This window comes from Trachurus japonicus, chromosome 19 (assembly GCF_045865225.1).
Source record: "Trachurus japonicus isolate A0001 chromosome 19, Traja_1.0".
NCBI lineage: Eukaryota > Metazoa > Chordata > Actinopteri > Carangiformes > Carangidae > Trachurus > Trachurus japonicus.
Window position 1 is genome coordinate 11,892,671 of NC_140925.1, and position 15,662 is coordinate 11,908,332.

General features: G+C 45.7%; 1 protein-coding gene across 18 annotated transcripts in view; it reads right to left on the bottom strand.

The window, feature by feature from the left end:
• tanc2b (tetratricopeptide repeat, ankyrin repeat and coiled-coil containing 2b) overlaps positions 1-15,662 on the bottom strand; it is a 164,101-nt gene that overhangs the window by 29,121 nt on the left and 119,318 nt on the right. For 10 of the 18 annotated variants that reach the window (XM_085761405.1, XM_085761402.1, XM_085761401.1 and 7 more), the window contains 3 exons: positions 14,474-14,722; positions 8,246-8,377; positions 19-57 (listed from right to left, as the gene is read on the bottom strand). In XM_085761405.1, the coding sequence (XP_085617531.1) occupies positions 19-57; positions 8,246-8,377; positions 14,474-14,722 (420 nt within the window). Of the gene's footprint in view, positions 1-18; positions 58-8,245; positions 8,378-10,090; positions 10,189-14,473; positions 14,723-15,662 lie in introns of those variants that run through there. The other 8 variants (XM_085761404.1, XM_085761403.1, XM_085761415.1 and 5 more) reach the window with 5 other exon arrangements.

The following is a 15,662-nucleotide window of genomic DNA, read 5'->3' on the forward strand; positions in this document are numbered from 1 at the left end:
AAAATTAAAGTAACTTACGTGACTGGGATTGCCAGGCATGGGTGTTATTAGCGGAAGCTGAGACAAAAAGCAAAGCAAAAGAAAGAAAGACAGAGAGAGAGAGAGAGAGAGAGAGAAAGTGAAGACAGAAACAGAGTAATGAGAGAAGGGAGGGAGGGGAGAGAGAGAGAAAAGGCAGTGAGGACAGGAATGGCAGCAGTGTGTCACAGCTCAGGGCAAGGTGCAGCTCAATGAAGAGGAAAAAAAACAACCACCAAAAAAAAAAAAACACACAAGAGGAAGCAGCAGCAGGAGCATCATCACATCATCACATCATCACATCATCACATCATCACATCATCACATCATGATATCAGAAATAAAAGAGGGGGAACCACCAAGACCGGGGTCGATTACTAATTGAAATCCTTTGAATTACTCTCCACATAGTCCTCCTCCGCCGATGTCTGCAGGGGGGGAGGCCGGGGAAGGTTTCACACTTTTGGGAGAATCTAATTGGTTCCATTGCGCCGGGTGAGATCAATCAATCCCCATAAAAGTAATTGAATCCAGTAGTAATTCGACCCTGGGATGGGGCGACTCCGACCTCAACTCACACACAGCTTATTGTGAGTGTGTGTGTGTGTGTTTGTATCACAGTGCTGCTAAGGTTACCAACATCTTCAACATAAAGTAATATATCTACCTCAGTACAAGACAAGAAAAAGACTGATTTGTTATTACACAGGAGCTCAATGGGATTTTCAACCCGCCGACACCAGTCCGTCTTTTTTTTTTTCGGCTCCTTCGCTCAGGTCGAGCTTGATCAGATTTCTTTGCAGAGGGAGAACGGGGGCGGAGGGGGGGGCTGCTGGTGGTCAGATGATCGCCGGCGCAGAGGTTCATTTCACACTCTGCAGCATACCAGCAATGAGCACACACACTGTGAGGCAGAGCTGTATCACACATTAGACTGGTTGGGATAAGTGCAACATTTTTTTTTTATTTTTTTTTATGTGTCGGCAGATATTTCTCCACCGTGTGCAGATACAGATACAGTCGAGTATAAATATATCAGATAGCAGGCAAGGCGGCTGAGCGTTGCATTAGAGCTGTATGTCTGTCTCTGTGTGTAAATCACCACCGGCGTTCTGCTGATTTAAAGCGCGGCTACATCACGTAATGAGCTGGTATTGCTCTTAATATTTTTTCCTCCACCACACATCGTTCCCAAAAGTGCAAGCGTGACTCTTTTTTTTCCAGGAAATGCTAATTATAATCGCAGGACGAAAGTGGATCATACAACGCTTATACAATCAGCGAAAAGTACAAACAGATACACCTGAAAGTGGGTGAGAGGCTGCGTTCACACACACAGAGAGAGAGAGAGAGAGAGAGCCAGCTCTGCAGTTTGCTGCACTGAGCTCTGAGCCAGCTGCAGCCCAGTGTAATAAAAGACATTTCATCCATATTCCCCAGTCAGATTATTTTAGTGCTAACTCAACAAACACACACACATACACATATACAAACACACACATGAACACGCAAAGTCAGAGAGAGGAGGAGAGAGAGAGGCCGACTGCTGCTGTTTTGTCTATAATTTACAAACTGATGTAATATTCTTGCAGTTGGGTGTCATATAGTGAAATAATGGACCTGATGCAACTCTGGTGACGAGGACGGCAAAAAAAAAAGAAAAAAGGAAAAAAAACAAAAAAAAACTACAGGCCACAGAAGTAAAGAGGATCAACACCCCAGAGCTACGGTGGCCCTGAGGTGCAAATCACAACGGCAAATCAGAAAACACAACACAAAAAGAGAAAACACAAGGACAAATTGTTGTGTTTAGTAATTTGTTGTTGTGTTTTCTCTTTTTGTGTTGCGTTTTATGTTTTGTTGTTGTGTTTTCTGATTTGATGTTGTGTTTTCTCTTTTTGCTGTTGCTGATTTGCACCTCAGGGCCACCGTACAGCTGCTCCTTTTCTTTTTTTTTTTTTAAAGTGGTGCTAATTCAATTATCACAGGGAGTGAGTGAGTGAGTGAATGAATGAGTGAACGCCAAAGCCTCTCCTCTCCTGTCCACATCATAGACTCGCTCAACACACACACACACACACACACACACACACACACACAGACACACATACACAACCTCGCACTATCCTCCAAATGGTAGAAAAACGGTTCCACCTCTTGCGAGCTAAGTCGTGCATCCACTACTGCTCCACTGTGTCAGGTATTCCAGGAAAACATGGCAGCCATGTTGTGAACGGGGGCTGAGGGAGTTGTTTCCAGGATGGTGAGAGCAAAATGTGTGTGTGTGTGTGTGTGAGGGATGGATGGCAGTTGCTCATAATCCTGCCCATAACACTCCCCCTCAGGCGACGTTGAGCAAGGTATCACCCCTCCCCTCCCCTCACTCCTTCCCTCACTCCTTCCACTTCTCCTCTCCCACCAACCCTCCACGGCCAGACGGAGCGAGAGTCTCAGACGTTTTAATTATTCACCAGGTGAGGATGACTCACGGTGGCTGAACAGCCTTGAGAAGGAGGCAGAGGAGGAGGAGGGAGGAGGAAGATGAGCTGCAGAGCTGGAGAGGAGAGGAGAGGAGAGGATACAAGAGGATAGGATAGGATAGGATAGGAGAGGAAGAGAGGAGAAGAGAGGAGAGGAAAAGAGAGGTGAGGAGAGAAGAGGAGGATAGAGGAGAAGAGAGGAGAGGAGAGGATACAAGAGGATAGGATAGGAGAGGAAGAGAGGAGAAGAGAGGAGAGGAGAGAAGGAGAGGAAAAGAGAGGTGAGGAGAGAAGAGGAGGATAGAGAGGAGAGGAGAGGAGAGGAGAGGAGAAGAGAGGAGAGGAGAGGAGAGGATACAAGAGGATAGGATAGGAGAGGAAGAGAGGAGAAGAGAGGAGAGGAGAGAAGGAGAGGAAAAGAGAGGTGAGGAGAGAAGAGGAGGATAGAGGAGAGGAGAGGAGAGGAGAGGAGAGGAGAGGAGAGGAGAGGAGAGGAGAGGAGAGGATAGGATAGGAGAGGAAGAGAGGAGAAGAGAGGAGAGGAGAGAAGGAGAGGAAAAGAGAGGTGAGGAGAGAAGAGGAGGATAGAGGAGAGGAGAGGAGAGGAGAGGAGAGGAGAGGAGAGGAGAGGAGAGGAGAGGAGAGGAGAGGAGAGGAGAGGAGAGGAGAGGAGAGGAAAGGAGAGGAGAGGAAAGGATAGGAGAGGAGGATAGATTAGGAGAGGAGAGAAGAAGAGAGGAAAAGATAGGAGAAAAGAGAAGAGGATAGGAGAGGAAGAGAGGAGAGGAGGGAAGAGGAGAGAAAGGGGAGATGGAGAGAAGAAGAGGAAAGTGGAAATGGTGGGAGGGGGAGGAAGATGATCAGCCTGCCTACTGTGGAGGGGTCTGGGGAGAGCAGCCACAGGTTATCTCAGGTCAGACTGGAGACGTTTCTTATAGCTGATGTGGGAGTTTTGTGGATGTGTGAGTTTGTCCAAAGCTGTTTTTTTTTTGTTACTTTTTTTTTTCTCCCTTTCTTTTTCTGCCGTCTGGTTTTTTCAGACACTCAGTTAAAATTCCAGTCACTTCTTTCGAACACTGTGACTGTAGAGCTACAGCTAGTACAGTATATGCAACAGGAGCTTACATAATTTGTTTTTTTTTTATAAAATATTATGTAATTTGCACGGTAGGCTAAGAGCAACATAATAAACCAGAATGTGTCTATATGGATGAATACACTTGTTCAGAAAATATCCTCTGATCTTCCACAATTTGGAAAAGTTTCACTTGACATGAACTATTTTCTCGCCGCCGTAACAATTTACTGACTGAAGAAACACTACGTCCACATGTTATATAAGAGACAAAAGCCTCACATATCACATCTAAACAAAAATCACTGATCAGATCAGGATTAAAGGAAACATCCAACAAAGTGAACGGCGTGACGGACAAGAGTCGAGATAATCGCCTGAAACATGTCGTTGTTTTGTTGTAAACGTGTTTGTGCACTGTCATCACATCTAGACTGTTATCTAACTCCCGCGGCGAAGGCAGCAATAGGGGCCTTTTCTTTTCTTTTCTTTTTTTTTAGCCTGCGTTTGCTATAAATACATGTTGACTATAAACAGTAGCTGTGACTTTAATTAATGCAGACCTGCAGCGCCTGTCGATATCAGTTAAATTATAAGGCTGGTGAGTCTGTGTCTTCTTGTCAACAACAACCTGTGTGTGTGTGTGCTCCATTACTTTGTGATCACCTGTCTTCTCTGTGGCGGTAAATCCTTTAAAGGGATAGTTCAACATTTTGGCTAATTGACCCGTTGTCATAATCCCTATAGTTTTAGGAGTAGGTTTCGTTACCTTTAATTGTCGGTGCAAGCTATTTTTAGAATGGCGGAGCAGAGATGCGAGCTGCTCAGAGCTACGCTACGGAGGCTATTCACCACGCTATTAGATAATAATAATACGTTATGAGACGGAGTTGTTTTCGAGGTAAATTCATGCAAAACCGCTGATGCGCGTTCTCGTCAGGGGCAGTTTTTCATTTCGTAATGTTACGTTTTTATCTCATAGCGTGGTGAATGTGCAAGTCACAACTTGTCCACCAGAGCGTTTTGGAGTTGTTGGATTGTGTATTTGATGAGTTTGATGAGGAAAACCAAGAAATCCCATTCAGCGTAGCTCTGAGCAGCTCACGGCTCTGCTCCGCCGTTATAAAAAGAGCTTGCACCGACAATTAAAGGTAACGAACCTACACTGTACTCCTAAAACTATAGGGATTATGGCAATGGGCCAATTTACCAAAAATGTTGAACTATCCCTTTAAGAAAAAGTTACAAATACATAGTTTCATTTTTTGTAAAAAGAAGGTAATTATCTAGAAAATGGTGCATTTGTTGGGAACTATTTTCAGCAGCGGATTAATCCACATTCAGTGCAATAGTGAGTATTTATAGCGGCAGGACAATGCCTAAGGCCGTCAGGCTTTGGATACAGTCAGTGGGATCAATTCATGTTCAGTGTTTCTATGAAATTTGTTGACGACAACAAACAGAGAAAAAAGAAAATGTCCCCACGGAGTTGAAAATATTTTTACCAGCCAAAAGCTACAGGCGTCAACTGAGACAAGGCCTGTTCTGTTTCTGTGTGAGAGAGGGACAAAAGACAAAGAGAGGGAAAGTAAAGACAAACGGAGGAGAAACTGTGTGCAGTGTACAGTTATGTGAGAGAGAGAGAGAGAGTTAGCGGTGAATAGATGAGGTGGGTGGTGAATCTTAGAGGTAGGCAGGCAGGAGGCACAAGAAGGTCCATTACAGTCTGACTCACTCTCCTCGAAACAGCAGCGCAGCTCGGGCCCCCGATGCTCGGGCATCAAAAGAAGGAGCTTCGACCAAACCAACCACAGATAGAGAGGGAGAGAGAGCTGCATCTGTCAGCTGGTTACCACCTGACCAACACATAACCAGCAGTCCTCATCTCCTCTGGCTCATCTGATCGTCTGCATCAGTCAGCAGCCTCTCCTGACGCAGGACGATATTAATAATAGTAATAATAATAATGATCATAATAATTATAATGATGATGATAGAACAAACAGGTAACAGAAAACAGACTCGTCCATCTGCCATGTTGGTTGCTGCCCACTTTAAATGTCCTGGCAACCGGCGAATGACATGATGCAACGTCTTGTGTGAAAGTGATAGATATTTTGGTGCAGGATGAAATATCAGTGAGTGTGATTCCTCCTCCTCCTGGATACCTGTGATGAGTTTAATGGTGGGCAGCCATTAGACATAATGATGATTATTATTAAAGCTCCTGGGGCGTCCACAACGGAACAAAAAAAAAAAAAACTTCTAGGGGAGTGTAAATCCGTGAATTTCCTGGACCATGTGATGTAAACACACACAACCGATCAAGTAACCTCAACTAATCCTTTCTTCGGCGTTTCCCCCCTCTGCCAACGAGTCTTATTACTACAAATTTAAAGGAATAAAAAAAAAAGCCACTTGGAATTTGGTGGTGGTGTGATCTGCAGGGAAAATCCCCGCTTCGCCTCCACGTCATGTCTCTCTCTTTTTCTCTCTCTGTCTCGTTTTTTTCTGTCTCTCCCGGTGAAACCGCAGCAGCCGAGCACTCAGGGAGGCTCTGACACTGATCCGAGGAGGCAGAAAGCATGCTAGGACGCAGTCGGATGGCTTGTAAACACACTTGGCTGCCCTTAGAGGAGGAAGGTTGAAACAAGTGGCTCTGGCAGCAACAGTGAAGCTTTGTGAGGAGACTTGCTCTCTCCCCTCCCCTCCTCTCTCTGTCTTTTCTCTCTTCCTCCTTGTCTGTCTCCATCTCTCTCTCTCCTTACCTTTGTCTTTCTTTCCTTCCCGACGCTCTCTCACTCTCAGCCCCGCTGCCCTCGGGGAGGGGAATCACATCGCGGCTCAGTCGAGTGCACTCTCAGCTAAGTGGGGTCTTAACATGTGTTTAAAATACACAGGGACGCATATTTGTGTTCGCTTGGATGACACGGGGCTGCCATTACGGTGCTCATTACCGGCTAAGTGACAGAGGAAGAAGGGCGAGGGGACACATAATGTTGTGACATTAGGCCGTTTGGCCGTTTGCTGAGGAGGCTGAGGAGGCGCCGGCTGTGTGCGAGACGTGAGCGGTGAGCAGCGGAGCAGCGCACTCGCTCTGAATGTTAAAGCACTGAGACAAATTTTAGCTTAGCGGTGACACAACCTGACAAAATGCTCTTTGTGCATTCCCTCACACACAGAGGGATACAACAGCTGACAACCTCCAGTGTCCACCGCCACCACCAACGGCTCTGATACGAGTTCACACGAGGACGTTTGCATCTGAAACACGTTTCTCTGAACTTCAGACCAACGACTTTCATTTGGATTTTGAAAAGAAAGAAAAAAAAAAAAAACACACACACAGCTCCCTCGTCATGCAGCCTCGCCTTACGACACTCAGCTGCTTGGTGCCGTTTGTGGATGAGACACAGAGACACTGTCCTATTGTTCAGGTCTGAACTGTGTCTGATGTGAAGCAACTGACTAATCGCAGCTGCAGCCTGAAACAAAACGGCAATTTCTGAAAACTAAAGTGACACTAAGTGACGGCTGAATGGTTTTTTGTTTTTTGTTTTTTGGTTCACCTGTAAACACACAGAGTCAAACTGAAGAGCGACACCTCCGGCTGCAGACGTAGACTCTTTGTTCCTTTTTCTACGTTTTTTTTTCTTTCTCTCCAAGACTGAATCCGGTGTTTGTGGCGTCTTGGAGGCCTTGAGCTCGACTGTACAGCACAGTGTGACTTTTGTTGCATGTCATCTGCTGTGAAATACTTTTTCATTTCGATTTCTTTTTAACTTGCATCTTGAAAATGAAAGTCGAGCGACATCGGAAACAGGGAAAAGATCACAGGGACACACTGATTCTATATCACAGTGTGCATCTTAAAGGGATAGTTCAACATTTTGGCCCATAGTCCCTATAGTCATAGCAGTAGGTTCGTTACCTTTAATTGTCGGTGCAAGCTATTTTTAGAACGGCGGAGCAGAGCCGCGAGCTGCTCAGAGCTACGCTACAGAGGCTAATGGGATTTCTTGATTTCCTTCATCAAATTCATCAACAATCCAACAACTCCAAAACGCTCTGAGTTGTTTTAGAGGTAAATACAGAGACTGCTTGCTGAAAAACTGTCCCTGAAGGCAACGCGCATCAGCGGTTTTGCATAAATTTACCTCTAAAACAACTCTGTCTCGTAATGTTCTGTTATTATCTCATAGCGTGGTGAATGTGCAGGTCACAACTTGTCCACGACAGCGTTTTGGAGTTGTTGGATTGTGTATTTGATGAGTTTGATGAGGAAAACCAAGAAATCCCATGAGCCTCCGTAGCGTAGCTCTGAGCAGCTCGCGGCTCTGCTCCGCCATTCTAAAAATAGCTAGCACCGACAGTTAAAGGTAACGAACCTACTGCTATGACTATAGGGATTATGCCAATGGGCTGCATTTTCTTCTTCTTTTCTTCCATTATCTAACTACAACAGGTGCTTAGATGATGAAGCGTCTCTCTGTTGTGTATTAATCTCCTTCTGATTTCTGCATTCGTGCAGAGGAGTGTCTGTCACACTGGATAACACCAGTCGGTGAAGTGAAGGCAGCTCTGGATGTGCCTCACAGCTTTCAGTGGACATGATGGATGAGGGGCTGTGGTTGTGTGTGTGTGTGTGGTTGTGTGTGTGTTTGCTGCTCACCTCTCAGGTCCTGCCCGGAGCGACCCGGCCCGCAGGTGGTGCTCTGTCTGGGCATGCGCAGCGAGGTGCGTAATGGAGTGTGTCTCTGCTCATCCAGGTATGCCAGGTCCTCCAGGTGGGCTGAGCTGGTAGCTGTAGTTGTGTGTGTGTGGGTGGGTGTGTGTAGGTGTGTGATAGATAGAAAGAAAGAGACAGAGAGGAAGCAAGCAGGATATTTTTAGACAAACAGGACGGATAAAAGATAATACTGTCAACATGTATGTTCATTGAGAGACGTGCATCGTGAATGAGCTCATAATACAAACACACACAGAGAGGAAAAGATGGAGGCAGCGGACGATGCCAGTTCCTGAGGCCGTTGTCAGGCTCCCGCTCTCATACTTACTAACTCCTACAGGAGCGAGCCAGCCAGCCCTACATGGGTTTTTGTCCCTAAAAAATTCCCTCCTCTCAGTGTCTGTCACGCGGCACGGAGGCAGATGCCATCCGACCCCTCTCAGGATTAATTAGCTCAGCAGACAAATGTCTTATTCATGGAGCGAGTGCCGCCTGACGCCGGCTGCCGAGCATTCACACCACCGCCGTGTCTTCGGGGGGGCCAAACGCTCAAAACCAGTGAATGTTAAATGAGATCGCGGCCGCGGCGTCACCGAAGAGTAAACAAGCGGACACGGTTTCCACGTCGCACCTGAACCCCGGCGCGGATCAGTCGGAGGTGAAGGGACAGAGGAGGGGAGCAGTGAGTGAGAGGAATTATTCCGAAACAATACGAGTCCGGGGAAGGATTAGTGGCCCCCGAGCCGTGCAGAGGCTGCTGGGTTTTTCTTGACGGCAGCTGAGTCACCGCATCAAGAGGAGGACGCTGTCATCGGCGGAGACAGGAGGTCATGTGGGTTATCACTTATAAAAGCTGCCAACTCAGACGAGAAAAACAGAACATCACAGACACATAATTATCCATAAACGTGTACTTTGGAGAGTCTGGAACATTCTTCGGGTTCGTTTCAGTTCGGTTGAGTTGAGTTGGCGGCGGCGTCCATCACTTCCGTCTGTTACAATGACATCACTATACTCACTGTATTAATCTCTGTGATGATCTGGGAACACAATGTGGTGTCGCAACAGGTTTTTAAACAAGCCAACTGCTCAGCCCACTTTCCACTTTATTTGGATGTAAAAACCCCAAAAGTGAGTGCACCTGAAATGTCAGTAATAATAAACCGTGATGTGTGTTTGCAACAGGACAGGTTGGGTAATAATTTTACAATTTACCATCATTTTCTCTCTCCCAAATAAACCCCCACGAGCAGGGAGGGTTGTTTAAAAGCTGTCTGCTCCTGCTTCTTGCCCCATTTGACTAATGCGTTCCCGTATCTTGGCAATTACCTCAGAGAGCACAGTGTTTTTATGGCTGATGGACAAAGCTGTGAAAACAAAATCCACCTTGCATTAGCCTGAATGTATCCTTCATGTTTTAAAGGGGAACTATGCAAGTCTGGTTTTGCTAACCCTCCTCCTGGCCATGTGCATTTGTTTACAACAAAACCAGTGAGAAATGGATAATAGAGCCGTACATAACATTATATATCATCATACAATGTTACGACGTGTATATTTGTGTATATTAATTAAAAAAAAAGACTAATTAGAGCTGAGAATCCCTTTTTCTTTTACTCTGACACTATACCTGAGATCTCAAGTTGAGTTCAAGATGTTGGAGGGGGAAGGTGTGACTGCATGGCTTCTAGTTTTCCCTCTCTCTCCAATTTTGTCCAAAAAAGCAGAAAGCACAATAATCCCTCCAAGTGGCAGCACTCCCTCCCTCCGCCCGGTGTAAAAACTCACCGGCACATCATCACTGATCCTGTGCTGTCCTCGGTTCAGAGAGCGGTTTCTGTGTCGCTGGAGTTAAGCTCAGCGAAGTGCTAAAGCGTGATGTGTGTCTGTGTGTGTGTAACGGCCCTGGACCCGAAAAACGAGCCACATGGGTTTCCCAAAATGGAGGGAAAGATGGCAGCTGAGAATGCTGGAGGCTTGGCCCTGATGGGAATGAGGGGGTTGGGTGGGGTGGGGGGGGTGGGTGCTGGTCATCCAACTGGGCTACAAGTGGAGACAGCGGGGGCTTTAATCTGCTGCTAAACCCAAGGAGCAGTGACTCAGGACTAGTGAGCCGAAAAACTTTCCCCCTCTTTTTCTTCGTCTTCTCCTTTTCGACTGTGTTTGAATGTGAAGACTGAAAATATGTGTGCTCATCATCTCTATCTGCAATGCAGCAGGCTGCCGGGGATCACATTCACAGTGCCTGTGCCAATGCGCTAAGACTGCTACACATAGCGAAAAAGAAATAAAGGACGGACGGACGGACGGACGGACGGACGGAGAGCGAGAAATAATAACGGAGGGAACGAGAGCGAGAGTGGACAAGAGAAAAACAGTGAGAAAAAAAGTCCAACTGTGCAGCAAAGAGCTCAGCTGCTTTGGGCGATGACAGCCACATCAGACACTTCCTGTTTGAAAGAGTGACTGATGACATGAACATATCCGTGCGCACACACACATCCACACATACACACACGCGCGCTCTAACTCAAAGACCAGCTGGGCTGCCGTCCAGAGCCAGTCACAGAATCAGCCGGGAGCCGACGAGTCATCTCAGATATGAGGTGGCTGCTGCCGCTCCGAACGCCTCAGCACTCTCCTCACACCTCCCCGAGAGATAACCTGAGATGATAAATAACGCAGGCCCTTATAGTTAAACAATAATATTTCCGGGAATTATACGTGAGTGTATGTGAGCGGAGGTGGGACCGGGGGGACAAAAAGGAAATCAGGAAAAGATGCTCGAAGAGGAAATCAATGACACTTGTCCGCCCTCCAAATTGAAAAATGTTTTCTCGGGTGAGCTGTTATCTTCATTTAGTGAATTTAGAGACGATGGAGTGCGAATCTCACAGAGTCTTTTATATCCCTTCACTTTCTGTACGAGTAGGGAGGAGACTCCTCCGTTCCCAGCGGGGCGGTTACATCAGACGGCGCATATATACAGTGTATCAATCACATCTTCCAAGGGTCAATTCACCTAAATTACAAATCATATTTTCTCATTAACCATCAGCGCTGTTTCGTTTCTTTTTCTTTTTTTCAAGTTCTTAGTGTCTGCAGATGTCAATATTAATATAACTGTTCTATCCACAGTAAAGGGAGACTTGGTTTTCTGTCTTTATTACTGTCAGCAGCACCATAAACTGCAGGACCTGTCTTAGTCTTTTAAATGAGCCTCTCAAAACTTTCATTCATAAAAATAAATAATAGAAACTATGACTCTGGGTACAATGGGGAATCTGGAGCCGGTTTATTCTATTAATAATTAATTAATAATCTATTAAGATCAGGTTTTGATGGAATCTGGTTGAACATCTATAGTAATGTCAACACTAGGCGTCAATGTCCTATGTATAAAGTGACCAGTTTATTTAAACACACGTGGCTCAGGTGTCACTTTGAATCGAGATACAAATAACATGCAAAAAACAGATATAAACAAGGCTTAAAGGGATAGTTCAACATTTTGGCAAATTGACCCATTGCCATAATCCTTATAGTTTTAGGAGTAGGGTTGTTAACTTTATTTGTCGGTGCAAGCTATTTTTAGAACGTTACAAGACGGTTGTTGTTTTTGAGGCAAATTGATGCTGATGCACGTTCCCGTCGGAGGCAGTTTTTCAGCAAGCAGTCTCTGCATTTGCCTCTAAAACAACTCTGTCTGGTAACGTTCTGTTATTATCTCATAGCGTGGTGAATGTGCAGGTCACAACTTGTCCACCAGAGCGTTGTGGAGTTGTTGGATTGTGTACAGTATTTGATGAGTTTGATGAGGGAAACCAAGAAATCCCATGAGCCTCCGTAGCGTAGCTCTGAGCAGCTCGCGGCTCTGCTCCGCCGTTCTAAAAACAGCTTGCACCGACAATTAAAGGTAACAAACCTACTGCTATGACTATGGGGATTATGGCAATGGCAATTCACCCAAATTTTGAACTAACCCTTTAAAACTCAGGATATTATCTCACTATCAGTTTTGATTATTACTTTCACAGTTTCTCTAACTTGAGCAAACTAAATCTCTGAAAAACCCGTTTCCCCCCCCCCCCCCACTCCCTCACTTTACTTACTTCCTTACAATTTTTCACTGAATGAAAAGAAATGTGGCCAATAAAGACTAATTTTTAAACCCTGAGCACCACGAGAGGTAGAGAGAGAAAAGAAAATACTACTGTATGTCTTGGTTACAGCTTCCTGCATATCCATCTTCAGCTCTACCAACGCACTGCCTTCATTAGGTAATAGAGTGCCCCCCCCCCCTCCATCCTCCTGTCTCGTCCTCCTCCCCAGTCGCCTTCTGCTCTTTCTCTCTCTCTTTCTCTCTCTCTCTATCTCTCTCCTCACATCAAAGCGAGTCTCTCTGTCACTCTGGGGGATAGAAACGGTTAATGCCTGGGGCTTTGATGTTCCACTGCTGTGTGAGCCCAGCCAATCCTCAGCCTGTGCTCGCCTCCCATCCCTACATCATCTAATAATTCTTTGTGGAGGAGAGAGAGAGAGAGAGAGAGAGAGAGAGAGAGAGAGAGAGAGAGAGAGAGAGAGAGAGATTATGAAACTCTCTTTCACTCCTCTTCCACATATATCCATCTCTCTCTCTCTCTCTTCTCAATATGAAATTCCTGTACCTCTCTCTCTTTTGTTTCTGTATTGCTCCCTCACTCCCTCTTTATTTTATCTTTTGCATCATCTGCAGCTTATAGTTCGTTCGTCTTTTTTTTCTTTTCTTTTCTTTTTTTTTAAAGCCTGTCTCCGGCTACCCTTTGAAGGTCTTGGTATGGAGGCGCCGAGATGAGATCGAGGGTGAATCTCTGAAAAAAAAAAACCCCGGCAGAGTCGCCCCTGCGCTGCCGCCGCCGCCAGACAGACAGACAGCGGTGTCAAACAGGAGAACATGACCGGCATAACGAGAGGGTCATAGCTGCAGCGACGGCCCCCCTTTTTGTCAGCCGTATTACAGTGTTTAGTGGAATAGAAATGTGCACGCACACTTTTTTTCCCTCCAGTGGGAGTGGGAGAAGAAGTGCATAATAGAGCTCATCGTCTGTACCAGCTCTCTCTCGCTCTGATGATGAGAAACAATAGCACAATCAGGCCCATTAGGAGCCTCAGTGTTATGAAACTGACATTTTTCCTGATATATTTACTGTTGCTTTTGGAGGCTCTCTCTTTTTTTTTTTTTTTGAGGCAGCTGTGGCCCACAATAACAAACACACATCAATGAGACCTCTGTCAGCAATACAAATGCCAGCTTTCCTATGTGATACTCTTCCAGCCGCAGTATGTTCTTCTGCTTCTTTTCTCCCCAGACTGTATTATTCTGCACTGTGGTTTCCCTCCACACCAGAGGGGCTGAGAGTTTAGCAAAAAAAAAAAAAAAAAAACCACTGCGGATTTGCAGCTAGCGAAAATTTCAACATAACCCCAATGAAATTTGAAAACAAAAGGGCGTTTTCTGGCTAAATCATTAAAAAAAAAAAAAAAAAGTATAACACATTGAATGAGACCAAACCACAACTGAGTGCTTTTGGGAGAGCAGTTTCTGATTTTTAAAGAAGTTTAAGCTGATTTATCCCAGATTTGCAGGAGAAATGTCGTCCGGAGCTTTGGGACCTGGCTCGCTCACAGCAATATGGGCAGTTTACAGATTAAACTTCTGGTGGACGTCCCAACATGCGATGTTTTTTAGCGATAAAGGTCTGCAGCCAATGAGAGACGAGGAAAGGAGAGGGGGGATTTCACTGTAAATAAACGACAGGGTTCATGTTCATGGGTCTAGAATAGGAAGTCGGGCACAAGGTCTCCATGCACGAGGACTCCTCTGAGACTGGATATATTCATCCGCTCTTTGAAAAATGTGTTGAATTTGTGGCCATGGGAGTCACACACACACATTTGGACAGTTCATCTGGGAAGAAAACAGGCAAGGACACGAAGCTGAAAAGGAAGGACGCGCTAAAGGAGACAGAAATAGGGTCGAACACAAGCAGTTCAATACAAATTTGCCAGAGTTAAAAACTCTATTCAGGCAGGTTTTGTGTGTAGTTAGTGACCCTATGTCTCCTCCTAAAGTGTCGGCCCTCTTTTGTGCTTCCGTAGGAGAGGCGAAGGGAAAGGAGGAAGGGGACTCACCGGCCACAGAGTTAGGACGGGGCATGAGGTACAGAGGGATGGAGTGGGCGGAGTGGGAGGACATGCTCTCCAGGTTGCGCTCAGGGATTTTGTTGAGGCTGTAGGTGGAGGCTGTCATGTTCTCATCCACCCTGTACAGGAACGAGTCCATGCCTGATTTCTGGGACTGCCACAGCTTGAGGTTCGCCCGGGAGCCCTCGCCGTACTTGCCGCCTCGCTCCATGTTCTCGGAGTAGCTGGTCAGAGTGGCTGCAACGACAAGAGAGCGAAACACACAGAGAGAGAGAGACATCGCCAACGTCAGTGATGCCATTACAACCGAGTCATTCATCATCCCGCTGCCGCCCGTCACACTTTACACAATGGGGTTTGTTTAAAATGTTAAAACCTTTCCCTCGCCCGACCCCCGTCGTCTGCTCTGTTAGGTTTATTTACCCTTGTTCTGAATCAATGTGGGGCTTGTTGATGTAATGCTTTCCTCATCAAACCGCAGGCGTTCACCACTGTTGCCAGGAAACAATGCATGCACCTGTCTTGACACAACGCAAAGTGCTCCATTTCACTGAGCATTTCATCTCCAACCCACCACCACCACCACCACCACCACCACCCAGTTTTCAGGCTAACAATCCAGGAACGCCACAGTTGATGTCAACACGCCACAGAAGAGACACACACTGGCTCTCTGTGTGAGAGACAAAATATCCAGCTGTCTTGACGTGATCAATCGCCGATCAATCGCTGCCTCCCTGCTCTTATTGATTGTGTTTCTTCAGCTTCCTCTTCTTCGACGATGAGACGAAGTTATCAAAAATGATTAAATAAAAGTAAAACTCTTGTTGTTTCCAGAGCTCGTTCCTCCATCATCTGGTGATTTTATTTTCATTTTACAGCCGACAAATCCCACAAAAACAAACCCGAAAAACCAATAAAGAACTGATTCCAATAAACAGAAATTCACTGGAGCACCAAATATATATTAATCAGCAACTGCAAGAAACATCCCAGACTAATAAAGTACTTCCTCCTGTTTTGGTAATGTTTGCCAAAAACTGCACTGATGAGAAATTACCGAGCTGATACAATAAGAATAATCTGTTTGTTAAAAACTCGCTTCAGAAACCAGGAAGTACTGAGAAACAGATAAATATGTTGAAGGTTTTGGTCTTTTGTTGACATAAAAATATCT